The following is a 15,327-nucleotide window of genomic DNA, read 5'->3' on the forward strand; positions in this document are numbered from 1 at the left end:
GGCCCCATTGGGTGGCCCCATGGGGTGGCCCCATAGCGTGGCCCCATGGGATGGCCCCATGGGGTGGCCCCATGGGTGGCCCCATAGCGTGGCCCCATTGGGTGGCCCCACTGGGTGGCCCCATAGTGTGGCCCCATTGGGTGGCCCCATAGTGTGGCCCCATGGGGTGGTCCCATGGGGTGGCCCCACTGGGTGGCCCCATAGCGTGGCCCTATGGGGTGGCCCCATTGGGTGGCTCCAAGGGGTGGCCCCATAGGGTGGCCCCATTGGGTGGCCCCATAGCGTGGCTCCAAGGGGTGGCTCCCTGGGGTGACCCCATTGGGTGGCCCCATGGGGTGGCCCCATAGCATGGCTCCAAGGGGTGGCTCCCTGGGGTGGCCCCACTGGGTGGCCCCATAGCATGGCCCCAGTGGGTGGCCCCATAGCGTAGCCCCATGGGGTGGCCCCACTGGGCGGCCCAGCGGCCGGCGGGCGGCTGCAGCATCTCCTGTGCCCCTGGCAGGCAGCACAAGCTGGAGGAGAGCCTGCTCTTCTCGGGCAAGTTCACGGACGCGCTGCAGGCCCTCATGGACTGGCTGTACCGCGCCGAGCCGCAGCTCAGCGAGGACGTGCCCGTCGGAGGGGACCGCGACCTGGTCGGGGACCTGATGGACAAGCACAAGGTGAGTGGCCCGGGGCCTGCAGGGCCCCCAGGAAGCCGCGGGCGGTGCCCACCCTCCCTCTGGGACAGGACAGGGGGTCACCCACCGGGGCGACCCCTGCTTGACCCCAGCTTGCGCCCCTCGCCCTGGTACTGGGGGATGTGCCCCAGAGCTGGGAAGGGTTTGGGGTGCAGGGCAACCCTGTGCCAACTGCGCTGAGGGTTTGGGGTGCGCATGGAACCCCATGCCTGCTTCTGTGGGGTTTTGGGGTGCACAGGTACCCTGTGCCCACTTCTATGAGAGTTTGGGGTGCTGGGGAACCCCTTGCCCACTGCTGTGAGGGTTTGGGGTGCACAGGAACCCCGTGCCCGCTGCTGTGAGGGTTTGGGGTGCACAGGAACCCCGTGCCTGCTTGTGTGAGGGTTTGGGCTGCACAGGAGCCCTGTGCCCACTGCTGTGAGGGTTTGGGGTGCTGGGGAACACTGTGCCCACTGCTGTGAGGGTTTAGGGTGCAGGAGAGCCCTGTACCCACTGCTGTGAGGCTTTGGGGTGCATAGGAGCCCTGTACCCACTGCTGTGAGGCTTTGGGGTGCAGGAGAGCCCTGTGGCCACTGCTGTGAGGGTTTAGGGTGCTGGAGAACCCTGTGCCAACTGCTGTGAGGGTTTGGGGTGCAGGAGAAGCCCGTGCCTGCTTCTGTGAGGGTTTGGGGTGCAGGAGAACCCCGTGCCTGCTGCTGTGAGGGTTTGGGGTGCCCAGGAACCTCGTGCCCACTGCTGTGAGGGTTTGGGGTGCACAAGAATCCTGTGCCCACTGCTGTGAGGGTTTAGGGTGCAGGAGAGCCCTGTACCCACTGCTGTGAGGGTTTGGGGTGCACAGGAGCCCTGTGCCCACTGCTGTGAGGGTTTGGGGTGCAAATGGAACCCCGTGACTGCTTCTGTGAGGCTTTGGGGTGCACAAGAATCCTGTGCCCACTGCTGTGAGGCTTTGGGGTGCTGGGGAACGCCATGCCTACTGCTGTGAGGGTTTGGGGTGCAGGAGAGCCCTGTACCCACTGCTGTGAGGGTTTGGGGTGCACAGAAACCCCGTGCCCGCTGCTGTGAGGCTTTGAGGTGCACAGGAGAGCCCTGTACCCACTGCTGTGAGGGTTTAGGGTGCACAGGAATGCTGTGCCCGCTTCTGTGAGGGTTTGGGGTGCACAGGAACCCCGTGCCCGCTGCTGTGAGGCTTTGAGGTGCAGGAGAGCCCTGCGCCCGCTGCTCTGAGGCTTTGGGGCGCAGGGGAACTCTGCACAGTGGCGGGGTCCCTGTCCCACCCTCCCGCCCTCCCTGCCAGGTGTTCCAGAAGGAGCTGGGCAAGCGTGCCAGCTGCATCAAGACGCTGAAGCGCTCGGTGCGGGACCTGACGCGCGGCAGCAGCAGCGTGGACTCGCAGTGGCTGCAGCGGCAGGTGGAGGAGCTCAGCACCCGCTGGGACCTGGTCTGCAAGCTCTCCCTGTCCAAGCAGGCCCGGCTGGAGGCTGCGCTGCGGCAGGTGAGGGCTGGGCTGGGCTGGGGGGGCAGCCGGGGAGCCCCTGGGTTGGGGTCTGTGGTTGGGGAACCCCTGGGCTGGGGTCTGCAGCCGGGGAGCCCCTGGGTTGGGGTCTGCAGCAGGGGAACCCCTGGGCTGGGGTCTGCAGCCGGGGAGCCCCTGGGCTGGGGTCTGTGGTTGTGGAATTCCCGGGTTGGGGTCTGCAGCAGGGGAATTCCTGGGTTGGGGTCTGCAGCAGGAGAACCCCTGGGCTGGGGTCTGTGGCTGGGGAATTCCCGGGTTGGGGTCTGCAGCAGGAGAATTCCTGGGTTGGGGTCTGCAGCAGGGGAACCCCCACATTGGAGTCTGCAGCTGGGAATTCCCGGGTTGGGGTCTGCAGCCGGAGCACCCGTGTGGGGAGGCTGAGATGGATGTGGGAGTGTGGGGTGCTCGGGTGGGGGTGGCCGTGTTTTGGGGTGTGCTTGGGTGCTGGGTGGCCGTGTTTTGGGGTGTGCTCGGGTGGTGGGTGGCCGTGTTTTGTGGGGTGTTCTGTGGTGTGGTGGGTGGCCGTGTTTTCGGGGGTGCTGTGTGGGGTGCTCGGGTGCTGGGTGGCCGTGCTTTGGGGGATGCTCTGTGGTGTGGTGGGTGGCCGTGTTTTTGGGGGGTACTGTGTGGGGTGCTCGGGTGATGGGTGGCCGTGTTTTGGGGGGTGCTCAGGTGGTGGGTGGCCGTGTTTTGGGGGGTGCTCGGGTGGTGGGTGGCCGTGTTTTGGGGGGTGCTCTGTGGTGTGGTGGGTGGCCGTGTTTTTGGGGGTGCTCGGGTGGTGGGTGGCTGTGCTCTGTGGGGTGCTCGGATGGTGGGTAGCCGTGCTTTGGGGGGTACTGTGTGGGGTGTTCGGGTGGTGGGTGGCCGTGTTTTGGGGGGTGTTCGGGTGGTGGGTGGCCGTGTTTTGGGGGGTGCTCTGGTGTGGTGGGTGGACGTGTTTTGGGGGGTTCTCTGTGGTGTGGTGGGTGGCCGTGTTTTGGGGGGTGCTTGGGCGGTGGGTGGCCGTGTTTTGGGGGGTGCTCGGGTGGTGGGTGGCCGTGTTTTTGGGGGGTACTGTGTGGAGTGCTCGGGTAGGGGGTGGCCGTGCTTTGGGGGGTGCTCGGGTGGTGGGTGGCCGTGCTTTGGGGGGGTCTCTGTGGGGTGGTGGGTGGCCGTGTTTTGGGGGATGCTCGGGTGGTGGGTGGCCGTGTTTTGGGGGGTGCTCGGGTGGTGGGTGGCTGTGCTCTGTGGGGTGCTTGGATGGTGGGTAGCCGTGCTTTGGGGGGTACTGTGTGGGGTGCTCAGGTGGTGGGTGGCCGTGTTTTGGGGGGTTCTCTGTGGTGTGGTGGGTGGCCATGTTTTGTGGGGTGCTCTGTGGTGTGCTGGGTGGCCATGTTTTGGGGGGTGCTCGGGTGGTGGGTGGCCGTGCTTTGGGGGTTGCTCGGCTGGTGGGTGGCCGTGTTTTGGGGTGTGCTCGGGTGGTGGGTGGCCGTGTTTTTGGGGGTGCTGTGTGGGGTGCTTGGGTGATGGGTGGCCGTGCTTTGGGGTGTGCTGTGTGGGGTGCTCGGGTGGTGGGTGGCCATGTTTTGGGGGATGCTCGGGTGGTGGGTGGCTGTGTTTTGTGGGGTGCTCTATGGTGTGGTGGGTGGCCGTGTTTTGGGGGGTGCTCGGGTGGTGGGTGGCCGTGCTTTGGGGGGGGGTCTCTTTGGAGTGGTGGGTGGCCGTGTTTTGGGGGGTGCTCGGGTGGTGGGTGGCCGTGTTTTTGGGGGTGCTGTGTGGGGTGCTTGGGTGATGGGTGGCCGTGCTTTGGGGGGTGCTCGGGTGGTGGGTGGCCGTGTTTTTGGGGGTGCTGTGTGGGGTGCTTGGGTGATGGGTGGCCGTGCTTTGGGGTGTGCTATGTGGGGTGCTCGGCAGGTGGGTGCCTGCACTTCCAGGGTGCTCCGTGGGGTGCCCAGGCTTGGTGGGTGGCCGTGCATTTGGGGAGGTCTCCTGGGCTACCTGGGCGGTGTGGGGGCTGTGCCCTTCGGGGTTCTCTGTGGGGTGCCTGGGCTCGGGGTGTGGTGCTGCGAGGTGCTGTCGCAAGGTGCCAGGCCGGGTGCCAGGCTGGGTGCCTGTTACAGGTGTGAGTGCGTGCAGAGTGCCCGGGGCAGGTGGCTGGGCGGCACAGGGAGGTACTGGAGGGTCAGAGGAAATTGTGTCCCGGTGTAGTGAAACGTGGAGACGAAAAATCAAAACCCCACAATTCCTATAAAGATTTGTAGGGACGGTATGTTTATTTCAGCGTGTGAGGGATCGTTCCCCTTCAAAGGACATACATGCCCCTGAGGACTCCTGATATTTTCTTATTGCTCCTTGCTAATTTACATATGTATAGAATTTCACAATAGGTTCATGTATTCATTCTGCTGATTTCACGTTACACTTACAGCTGGTTACACTTGTACTCAGGTTTTTGTCACAAAGTACAGAAAGAACTCCTGGGTCACTTTGCCTTGTCTGTTTCAAGGTTCGAGGAGTCTTTCTTACCTTTTATCTCTTCGGCTTGGAAATTCAAATTCTTTCTCCTCAGCTGGGGCAGTTTTACTGGTGTTGCAAAGTTACCAGACTAAACAGCATATTTTACTCACGCTAGCAAGCTCAAAGCGGCACATTTCACCTAAATCTAAATGGATTTCTACCTTGTTAGATTTCCACTCTGTCTCAGTAGAGCTGGGCGCGGGGTCTCCCCCCTCGATCCCTCCGTGGGGTTGGAGCGGGGCTGGCAGCAGAGGCTCGTCCAGCCAGCAGCGCAGGGCTCGGGCTCTGCCCAGGAGATTCAGGGGCCGGGGGCTCAGGGGCTGGGAGCTGGGGCTGCAGGGCGAGCGCTGAGCGGGTCCCCACTGTCGTGGCAGGCGGAGGAGTTCCACACCCTGGTGCACTCCTTCCTGGGGCGCCTGACCGAGTCGGAGAAGACCCTCAAGTACGGAGTGTTCCCCGAGGAGGAGGCGGCCGTGCAGGAGTGCCAGGCCCAGCTGCAGGTGGGTGCCAGCCCCCACCAGCCCCCGCCCCAGGACCTCCATCACTGGGGTCAGCCGGCCCCTGCTGGCCTGTGGCGGGCAGACATGGGATGCTGGGTGCCACCGCTGAGAGATTTGGGATGTTGAGCACCAAGAACGCCGGGCTTGGGGCCCCCAGATGCCCTGAGGTGGGGAGATTTGGGCACCCCCACCCCAATCCACCAGTCCCTGTGCTGCAGGGGGGTGTCTGGAGGGCTGAGACCTGACGGTGCCGTGGTCCGTGTCCCCCCCAGGAGCTGATGCAGTCCTTGCAGTGCCAGCAGCTGGAGCTGGAGTGCATCACCTCGCTGGGGGAGGAGATCCTCACCACCTGCCACCCCGACTCCATCATCACCATCAAATCCTGGGTCACGGTCGCCAAGAGCCGCTTCCAGGAGGTGAGGCAGGTGCCCCGTTCCCATCCCTGCCCAGGGGAGCAGAGTGGCACCTGCACCTGGGGAAAGCACGGCCCCATACCTGTGCCACAACCCCACGCCTCTCCCAGCCACCAGGGACTGCCAGGTGCAGTCCCCCCCAGCCAGAGCACTGCAGGATCTGGGGGTGCTCGGCCCCAGAGCGTCTTGGCCTTGCCAGTGTCACCCCCTGCTCCCCCATCCTGTGGCCTCACGGGGTCACCTGGGGCCTCCACAGCCCCCTTGGCTGGGGGTGGCTCATTCCCCTGCAATGGCAGCCAGCACGCAGCTGAGGCAGGGAAACCTGGGAGCAGTGTCCTAGGGACCCTCACCCCAGACCGTGCTCCCACAGTGGCCCAGAGCCTCCCTGGGTTGCTCAGGATTTGCAGGTAAGAGGCTCCTGGCACTCCTGGGACTGGTCTGGCGAGTTCAGCCGATCCCACACAAAGCCCTTATTGAGCAGAGACCTGCAGGATCTGCCCTGGGGCTGCCCCCCCCCCTCACCCCACTCACCCCAAAATGGGAGAGCAGCCATGTCCACGCTGGGGACCCCCGGCACATGGGGGCAGCGCCTCCAGCCCTGCCCCAGCTGTCCAGCGGGAGCCTGGTGCTGGCCCGTGTCCCTGCCCCGTGTCCCTGCCCCGTGTCCCTGCCCCGTGTCCCTGCCCCGTGTCCCTGCCCCACATTCACTACAGCTGCTGGCCGGGGGTCCATGTGCCTGCCCCACAGTCGTGGTGGGCTGTGCACTCCCCACTCCTTGCCCCATTGTGGTACTCTTTTTTTTTTTTTTTTTTTTTTTTTTAGGATTTTTTTTTATAGAGTAGTATAGAGGACACAAAGAGAAAACAATTTCTATTTCTGCTCCTTGTTTTTTTGTTTTTTTTTTTTTGTGGAATGTGTTTAGAGAATTGTTTGCTTGGGGCTTGATTAGATTTTGGTGAGGATTGTTTGAGCTTGATGGTTAATCAGATTTACTTGCGTTTAGACTCTCGAGAAGAGAGTCACGAGTTGTGAGAGAGACTTAGTAGTTAGGAAAAGTAAGTATGTAGTTTCAGTATCTTCTTTTATATAATATATTAATGTATTATAGCAGAGTTATAACAAAGAAATCATTCAGCTTTCTAAACTAAAGTTAGACATCATCATTTCTTCCCACTGGGCTCACGTACGTTTTACAATGCCCCATTGTCACTGGAAGTTGGTGGGGGTCCCTGAGCCTGTCCCGCGGCCGGGCTGGCCGTGGCTCCCGCTGCTGACTCGTTCCCCCGCCAAAGCAGTGGCCCCGTGGCATCCGCCCCAGGGGTGGCATCCCGGTGCCCCCACCCCCCCGTGCCCCACTGTCCCTGGCTGCCCTGCAGGTGCTGAGCTGGGCGCAGCAGCAGGGCGAGCGGCTGCGGGCGCAGGCGGCCGCGCTGGCGGCCGAGCGGGAGGAGACGGCGCAGCTGCTGGACTGGATCACGGCGGCCGAGGAGGCGCTGGGGCTGCGGGACCAGGAGCCGCTGCCGGAGGAGGCCGAGCCGCTGGAGGAGCTCAGCGCCCAGCACGCGGTGAGGGAGCCCCAGCCCGGCTCTCCCTGGCGACCGCGGCATCCCCCCGAGCACGCCCCGTGCGGCCCTGGGCCAGCGCCGGGGGGGCTCTGGGGAGCGCTGGGCTCGTGGGTGGTGGTCGCTTTCGAATTGTGCTGCCCGAGCCCACCGTGTCCACAGCACACGCTGCTGGTTCGGGAGGGGACAGCGGGTCTGCAGTCCCCGGGGCTGGGGAGCAGAGGGGGGCTGTAGAGCATGGGGGGCTGAGGGGCACGGAGGGGCTGTGGAGAATGGAGGGGATGTGGAACATGGAGGGGCTGTGGAGAACGGAGGGGATGTGGAACATGGAGGGGCTGTGGAGAACGGAGGGGATGTGGAACATGGTGGGGCTGGGGAGCACGGGGGGTCTGTGGAGAATGGAGGGGACTGTGGAGAACGGAGGGCTGGGGAGCACGGGAGAGCTGTCGATCACGAGGGGTCTGGGGAGCACGGGGGGCTGTGGAGCATGGGGGCCTGGGGAGTACAAGGGGGATGTGGAGCATGGGGGGGCCTGGGGAGCACGGGGGGCCTGGGGAGCACGGGGGGTCTGTGGAGAACGGAGGGCATGTGGAGAACGGAGGGGCTGTGGAGCACGGGGGGGATGTGGAGCATGGCGGGGCTGGGGAGCACGGGGGTTCTGTGGAGAACGGAGGGGATGTGGAGCACGGGGGGGATGTGGAGCATGGGGGGGATGTGGAGCATGGGGGGCTGTGGAACATGGCGGGGCTGGGGAGCACGGGGGATCTGTGGAGAACGGAGGGGATGTGGAGAACGGAGGGGATGTGGAGAACGGAGGGGATGTGGAGCACGGAGGGGATGTGGAGCACGGGGGGGATGTGGAGCACGGGGGGGATGTGGAGCACGGGGGGGCTGTGGAGCACGGGGGGGATGTGGAGCACGGGGGGGCTGTGGAGCACGGGGGTCTGTGCCGGCCCGCGCTCAGCGCCAGCGCTCCTCTGCAGGTGTTCATGGAGGAGCTGAACCGCAAGCAGCCTGACGTGGAGAAGGTGACCAAGAGCTGCAAGAGGAAGCTGGCGGTGGATCTGGGCCCCCCGGCCACCCGCCGACTGGCCACACGTAAGGAGCCCCATCATCGCCCCCTCACACGCCCCGGAGCCCCGGCCGCCCCCTCACCCCCCCTCTCCGCAGGTCGCCGCAGCGGCGGGAAGGCGCAGGGCACGGCGGCGGTGCCGCTCGGGGGGCTGGAGCCCCAGACGCCCCTCATGGCCCAGCTCCTGCACCGCTGGCAGCAGCTCTGGCTGCTGGCCCTGGACCGGCAGTACCGGCTGGAGACGGCCCTGCAGCGCCTGCGGGAGGTAGGGGTGGCACCCCGGGGGTCCCACTGCCCTGGGGGTCCTGAGTAGTTCCTCTCATCTTCTGCCCATGAGGCTCCCCCCCGGCCGGGTCAGATGCAGATGGGGTCAGCAGCCCCAGAGCCTGTCCGTGCAGCTGGGGGTGCCAGCACACCCCGTGGGCGCACCTTGACATCCCAGAGTGGCTGCCGGAGCCCAGGGGCCCCCCCTGCACCACAGAGTCGGGGGTCCTGGGCAGAGACCCCCCCCCCCACCCCTTGCAGCCTTGGCAGCGCCAGGGCTGGGAGCAGCCAGGCTGTGCGACTGAGGCTGAACGTGGGCACAGCGTGGTGAACCGGGCTGGCGCGGGGGGCACGAGGGGGTCCTGCTGCCGTGTTCATCCCCGTGTGCCCCTCCAAGCTGGAGGAGTTCGCGCACTTTGACTTCGGGGTCTGGAGGAAGCGCTACATGCAGTGGATCAGCCAGATGAAGTCCCGCGTCCTGGACGTTTTCCGCGGCATCGACAGGGACCAGGACGGGCGCATCAGCCAGCGGGAATTCATCGAGAGCGTCCTTGCCTCCAGTGGGTGCTGGGGCGGGGGGGGCTGGAGGAGGCTGAGGGGGCTGGCACTGAGGGGGCTGACGGTCCCCGTCCCCACCCCACAGAGTTCCCCACCAACGTCCTGGAGATGAATGCCGTGGCCACCATCTTCGACATGAACGGCGACGGCTTCATCGACTACTACGAGTTCGTCAGCGCTCTGCACCCCAACCGGGACCCGCTGCGCCGCTCCGCCGACGCCGATCAGATCCAGGACGAGGTGTGGGGCCGGGCAGCGGCGTGGGGGGGGCGGCTGGAAGGGTGGGGGCCCCGCCTGGGGCTGAGCCGAGCGTGCCCCCGCAGGTGAACAGGCAAGTGGCCCAGTGCAACTGCGCCAAGCGCTTCCAGGTGGAGCAGATCAGCGCCAACAGGTACCGGGTAAGTGCCGAGCCGGGGCTCCGGCTTGCTCTGACACCCGCCCCGTGCAGGGCTCCTGTGTGCCGGGGCAGGGAGGGGGCACATCCCCCTGCCCCGAGGAGCCCTGGCCCCTGCGGGAGGGCAGTGCCAGCGGGGCCAGAGAGGCCGCAGGGAGGGGCAGGTCTGGGTGCTGCCCTGGCTGCTCTCGCTGCTGTCCCTGCCCTGATGCTGTGCCAGGCTGCTCTGGCACCCCTTGCCAATGCCCAGCCCTGGCAATAGCCCCCGCCCTGCCCCAACGTCCCTCTCGCTGCAGTTCGGGGAGTCCCAGCAGCTGCGGATGGTGCGGATCCTGCGCAGCACCCTCATGGTGCGGGTGGGTGGGGGCTGGATCGCCCTGGACGAGTTCCTGGTGAAGAACGACCCCTGCAGAGGTGGGTGTGGGCGTCCCACACCGGGCACTCGTGCGGTGGGGTCCCCGTGCCTGGCACGGTGCCTGCGGGGCCATGGGGGGCACAGCTTAGCGCGCTCCCCAGGGTCTCGCACTGCTGGGACCCCATCACTCATCGCCCCCTCCGTTGTCCCCAGTGAAGGGAAGGACCAACCTGAAGATCAACGAGAAGTACCTGTCCTCAGACGTCTTCGGAGCCGCCGCCAGGTGTGCCGGGAACCAGTCGGCCGCCTCCTCCAAAGTGCTGTCCCCGAGCCGCTCCAACTCCAGCCTCAGCCTCTACAGCAGCGCCTCGGCCCCCAGCAGCCCCCTGGCCAGGAAGGTAAGGGCCGCGGAGCCCCCCCGTGAAGTCCCGACCCCCCTCCTCAACCCACCCGCCGCGGGCACTGACCCTCACCCTCCCCAGTCGGTGCTGCGGAGGACGCGCTCCGGGGACCGCTGTCCGCGCTCCCGGGGCTCGGGACTGCCCGACGGAGCCGAGCTGCAGTTCAGCGCGGCTGAGGAGAGCCTGGCTGCGGCACCGCCAGGTGAGCGCCGTGCCGCCCCGTGCGGCTGCGGGGCACGGGGGAGCCGGGCTCGGCGTGTGCCGTGGCGGTGCGGCAGCGGGGCCGTCCCCCCGGGCCGGGCGCAGGAGAGCTCCGTGCCCCAGCCCCTCCGTGCCCTCGCAGAGCCGCCCGAAGGGTCCCCTCCGGAGCGCTGCAGCCCCTGCCGCTGACCCCCGCGCCCGCCCTGCGCCCAGCACCCTCGGCCGGCCCCACTCAGGACCCTCCTCCACGGGGCTGGAGGACGGCGAAGCCGCGGCCGCGCCCCCCGCGGGTCTCCGGCCCGGCGCTGCGGCCCCCCGAGCGGGGCTGAGCTGTACGCCCGTCACCGACCCCGCCGGCGCCCGTTCCAGAGGATATGCAAGTATCTCCCGACACTCACCAAGCCCCCGGGCTCTGGTCTCACGCCCCACGGCTCCAGCGGGCAGCCCCGGTGCCCCGCTCCGAGTGCCCGGGGCTGTGGGACCGGCCGGGCACCCCCCGCGCCGGGCCCTGCCCTTCTCCCGTGCCGCCAGCTCAGGGTGGCTGCGGTACCCCCGGCATCCGGCGCTGCTGACGGGGGTCCCCATCGTGCCTCCCATGCCCCGGCGGGAAGTGGCCGGGCTCGGTACCCGGGCACCGGGCCCCCTGGCCGGATGCCGAGCCCCGTTTCTGGTGCTAACCCTCACCCCTCGGCCTTCGGTGCGTGCGCTCGGGCCCCCGGCTCTGGCCGCCCCCCGTCCCGGCGGGGCCCGGGGCCGCCACGGGCGGGGGTCCCTGGCGCTGCACTCCCGTCCTGCCGGCGGCACCGGCGGGCAGCGGGACCCCCGCCCTGCTGACGCATGCTCGTGCCACCGTGCCACCCCCGCTAACCGGACAGCAGTAGAGCTGAATGTAACCCCGGCCGGGCCCACCCGCCGCCACAATAAACTGTAGTGAGGTTCCTTTTTCTACGAGCACCCCGTCCGTCCGTCCGTCTGCTCGGGGAGGAGCTCCGCGCCATCCGTCTGCCTGCTTGCCCCTCAGCCGAAGCAGGGGTCGGTCGGTCTGTCTGTCTGTCTGCTCGGGGCGGGAGGATGCGCTCTGTCGGACTTGTGTGCTCACCCCACTGTCAGGATGGGGAGCTGCAGTCCGTCAGTCTGTCAGTCTGTCCATCTGTTCAGGACAAGGGGCTGCAGTCTGTCAGTCTGTCTGTGCTCAGGACAAGGGGCTGCAGTCTGTCAGTCTGTCAGTTTACTCAGGCTGCAGTCTGTCAGTCTGTCCATCTGCTCAGGACAAGGGGCTGCAGTCGGTCAGTCTGTCCATCTGCTCAGGACAAATGGCTGCAGTCTGTCAGTCTGTCAGTCTGTCTGTGCTCAGGACAAGGCGCTGCAGTCTGTCAGTCTGTCCATCTGCTCAGGACAAGTGGCTGCAGTCCGTCAGTCTGTCTGTCTGTCTGTGCTCAGGACAAGGGCTGCAGTCGGTCAGTCTGTCCATCTGCTCAGGACAAGGAGCTGCAGTCTGTCAGTCTGTCTGTCTGTGCTCAGGACAAGGAGCTGCAATGTGTCAGTCTGTGCTCAGGACAAGGGGCTGCAGTCTGTCAGTCTGTCTGTGTACTCAGGACAAGGGGCTGTAGTCCATCAGTCTGTCCATTTGCTCAGGACAAGGGGCTGCAGTCTGTCAGTCTGTCAGTCTGTCTGTGCTCAGGACAAGGAGCTGCAATGTGTCAGTCTCTCCATCTGCTCAGGACAAGGGGCTGCAGTCCGTCAGTCTGTCCATCTGCTCCGGAACAAGGGGCTGCAGTCCGTCAATCTGTCTGTCTGTGTTCAGGACAAGGGGCTGCAGTCCGTCAGTCTGTCTATCTGTCTGTTCTCAGGACAAGGGGCTGCAGTCTGTCAGTCTGTCCATCTGCTCAGGACAAGGGGCTGCAGTCCGTCAGTCTGTCTGTCTGTGTTCAGGACAAGGGGCTGCAGTCCGTCAGTCTGTCTATCTGTCTGTTCTCAGGACAAGGGGCTGCAGTCTGTCAGTCTGTCCATCTGCTCAGGAACAAGTGGCTGCAGTCCATCAGTCTGTCTGTGCTCAGGACAAGGAGCTGCAATGTGTCAGTCTGTCCATCTGCTCAGGAACAAGGGGCTGCAGTCTGTCAGTCTGTCCATCTGCTCAGGACAAGGGGCTGCAGTCCGTCAATCTGTCTGTCTGTTCTCAGGAACAAGTGGCTGCAGTCCGTCAGTCTGTCTGTCTGTTCTCAGGAACAAGTGGCTGCAGTCCGTCAGTCTGTCCATCTGCTCAGGAACGAGGGGCTGCAGTCTGTCAGTCTGTCTGTCTGTCTGTTCTCAGGACAAGGCGCTGCAGTCTGTCAGGAGCTGCAATGTGTCAGTCTCTCCATCTGCTCAGGAACAAGTGGCTGCAGTCCGTCAGTCTGTCCATCTGCTCAGGAACGAGGGGCTGCAGTCCGTCAGTCTGTCCATCCCCTCGCTGCTGTCAGGGCAGGGGGTGTCACACCGCCACAGCAGGTGCGCAGCAGCGCGGTGGCACACGGAGGCCGGGCACGGCCGGGTGTGCCCCAGCCGGTGCCACCGGCAGAGCCGCCCGGCGCCGGAGCCGCGGCTGGCGAGCCCCAGGCGCTGCAGCGGTGCCAGCGGGCACCGCGCCGCGTCCCCTCCTTTCCTAGGAAGGCATTGCTGGCATTCCTGCTGTGCCCGGCTGCCAGCGCCCACCGTGGGCAGCACGGCGAGAGGCCAGATCCCTGTCCCTGGCTGCTGGCTGATTTTTGGACACCCCGCAGCCCTGAGGGCACCGGGAATGTCCGCGTGGTCCCCGGCCAGCACGCTCCTGGCAGCTGTGCACCCACCACCTGTACGTCCTGTCCCAGCTGGGGTGGGCCCAGCTGCCTGTCAGGATGGGATGGGGTGTCTGGGGGCACTGGTTGTGTCCCCACTCCTAGAGGTGGGGGACACCTTGAGCACGGGGACTGTCCTCAGGCACTGCAGCACCACGACCCTTGCCTGGCACCTCCCTGCCTTGGGGGAGTCCCAGACCCCGCACATGAGGGCTGTGGTTGTTCTCTTTGATCCCCCACCAGCACTGCCTGGCTGTCCCCTCCCAATCCCAGTCCTCCCGGTCACCCGGCCATGTCCTCATGGTTTCCAGCTCTGTTTTTGCACTGTTTCACCCTAAAACCCTCTCTCCACCACTTCCTCTCTGAATAAGCACAGAGCCAAAGTGTCCGGGACTGGAATTGTGCCCGTGCTGGGCACATCCCTGGCCGTGCACGGAGAAGCCCCATGGATGCCCTGGCACAGGTCAGGACCCCTTGCCCAGCCCTGCTGCAGCCCCCCAAGAGCAGGGCTGAGCCCAGGGCTCTCGGTGGCACATCTGCCAACGCGTCCCGGGCTGGAACCGCCGGCGCGGGTTGCGCCGCACATTCCTGCGCCTATGGAAATCTCACCCACCACTCCCAGCTGGGGCAACGTGCCTTGGCACCACCGGCACCGCCGGCACCGCGGCTTGTGTCAGCCGCATCCCGAGCCCCGGGCAACGGCGCTGGCTTGGGAAGCAGAGACAGCAGGCACGGCGTGGCTGGGCCCACACCAAACTCTTTTGTGTTTTCGCTGCGGCGCAGCCCCTGGGCAAGAGACACGAGCAGCTGTTAGTTGCCAGCGAGGCTGGCAGTGATACAATGGGCAGACACACCCACGCGGAGCACAGGAATGGGCACACGGGAACCTCACCCACTGGAGCTTCACTGTCCTCAAGGAGATGACGTGGGGAGCGGGGATGTCCTGGGAGAGCCTCCGTGGCTCTCCGTGGTTGGTGTCCACGGCACGTGCCGAGTTTGAGGGATCACATTGCCAGGGCAGCGGGCGAGTGGGTGGCAGCAGTGGGGAGCGGGGCTGGAGGCTCGGCCAGGGGTGGGACCACCGGCCCGGGGTGGGACCACCAGCCCCAGCTGGCACCACCAGCCCCAGGTGGCACCACCAGCCATGAACCCCTGAGTCCCACAGCCCCGCTGATGGCTCAGAGCAGCTGTCCCAGAGCTGGCTGACCCCAGCACAGGGAACCAGAGGCGGGTGCTGCCCTGTTGCCCAGCCACCCCAGCACTCACCCTGTCTGTGGGAACCCTGGGAGGGGGACGTGGCCGGCCTGATGTCCCATTCCACACACCCCACACAGCCATCCCGGACCTGGCTGGAGCCCCTCGCTTCCTCCCAGCCAGCCGAGCCTGGCTGCACCATGCCCCAGGACTGAGGATTGGCAAAGAGGAGAGCACTCAAGTCCCCCCAGACTCCTCTCCTCTCTCTGGGGTGTGAAGAGAACCGGTGCCAGGGCAGCTCTGCCAGGCCCGGGAGGCACAGCCCAGCTTGTGCCACTCTGCTCCTGGCTTTTCCTCATCCCAGCTGTGTCCCAGGCTGCTCCATCTCCCACCCGCAGGCACCAGGCTCTCCTGCCTGCCACCTGTACCCGGCCAAGCCTTTTCCAGCACCTTGGCACGGTGCGGCTGGGGAGGGGACAAGAGCCTGGAGCCCTCCGGCCCCCATCCTGCCCCGCAAAGCCACCATCCAGGCCCCGGGCTGGGACATCGGCGGGGCTGGAGGCAGCGGCACGTTGGCAAGGGATGCTGGCAGGGCCGGAGGCCTCGGTGCCACGTGGGTTGGTGTCGACAGCAGCTCTGATCCCGGGCTGGGGCCAGCGCGTGTCCAAGCGCACGCGCGTGAGCGTGAGGAGCCATTCGCGCGGCGAATGTGCGTGAGCACCTGAGCTCACCTGGGCGTGAGGCTGCGGGCACCGCTTCTGGTGCCCAGCGGGCACCTCCCAGCTCTGACCCCAGCCCGGGTGGTGGCTGCGCTCCTGCCCTGCTTCGGCCCTTCGCCAGCACCCGCCCGGAGAGGTGGGGAGGGTGGCTACTCACAGCCAAGCTGGCCTGGCCGCCGTGTGCTGCCACTG

General features: G+C 66.0%; 1 protein-coding gene across 1 annotated transcript in view; it reads left to right on the forward strand.

The window, feature by feature from the left end:
- LOC128811123 (microtubule-actin cross-linking factor 1, isoforms 6/7-like) overlaps positions 1-11,360 on the forward strand; it is a 37,208-nt gene extending 25,848 nt beyond the window's left edge. Inside the window, exons 33-46 of the mRNA XM_053984475.1 lie at positions 503-662; positions 1,975-2,172; positions 5,064-5,189; positions 5,462-5,605; positions 6,979-7,167; positions 8,148-8,262; positions 8,335-8,501; positions 8,898-9,060; positions 9,144-9,298; positions 9,382-9,456; positions 9,749-9,866; positions 10,021-10,205; positions 10,290-10,410; positions 10,552-11,360. Of these exons, the coding sequence (XP_053840450.1) occupies positions 503-662; positions 1,975-2,172; positions 5,064-5,189; positions 5,462-5,605; positions 6,979-7,167; positions 8,148-8,262; positions 8,335-8,501; positions 8,898-9,060; positions 9,144-9,298; positions 9,382-9,456; positions 9,749-9,866; positions 10,021-10,205; positions 10,290-10,410; positions 10,552-10,598 (1,963 nt within the window). The 3' untranslated portion in view covers positions 10,599-11,360. The remainder of the gene's footprint in view (positions 1-502; positions 663-1,974; positions 2,173-5,063; positions 5,190-5,461; positions 5,606-6,978; positions 7,168-8,147; positions 8,263-8,334; positions 8,502-8,897; positions 9,061-9,143; positions 9,299-9,381; positions 9,457-9,748; positions 9,867-10,020; positions 10,206-10,289; positions 10,411-10,551) is intronic.
- The last annotated feature ends 3,967 nt before the right edge of the window (positions 11,361-15,327 follow it).

Source organism: Vidua macroura, chromosome 1, assembly GCF_024509145.1.
Source record: "Vidua macroura isolate BioBank_ID:100142 chromosome 1, ASM2450914v1, whole genome shotgun sequence".
In the NCBI taxonomy this organism is placed as follows: domain Eukaryota; kingdom Metazoa; phylum Chordata; class Aves; order Passeriformes; family Viduidae; genus Vidua; species Vidua macroura.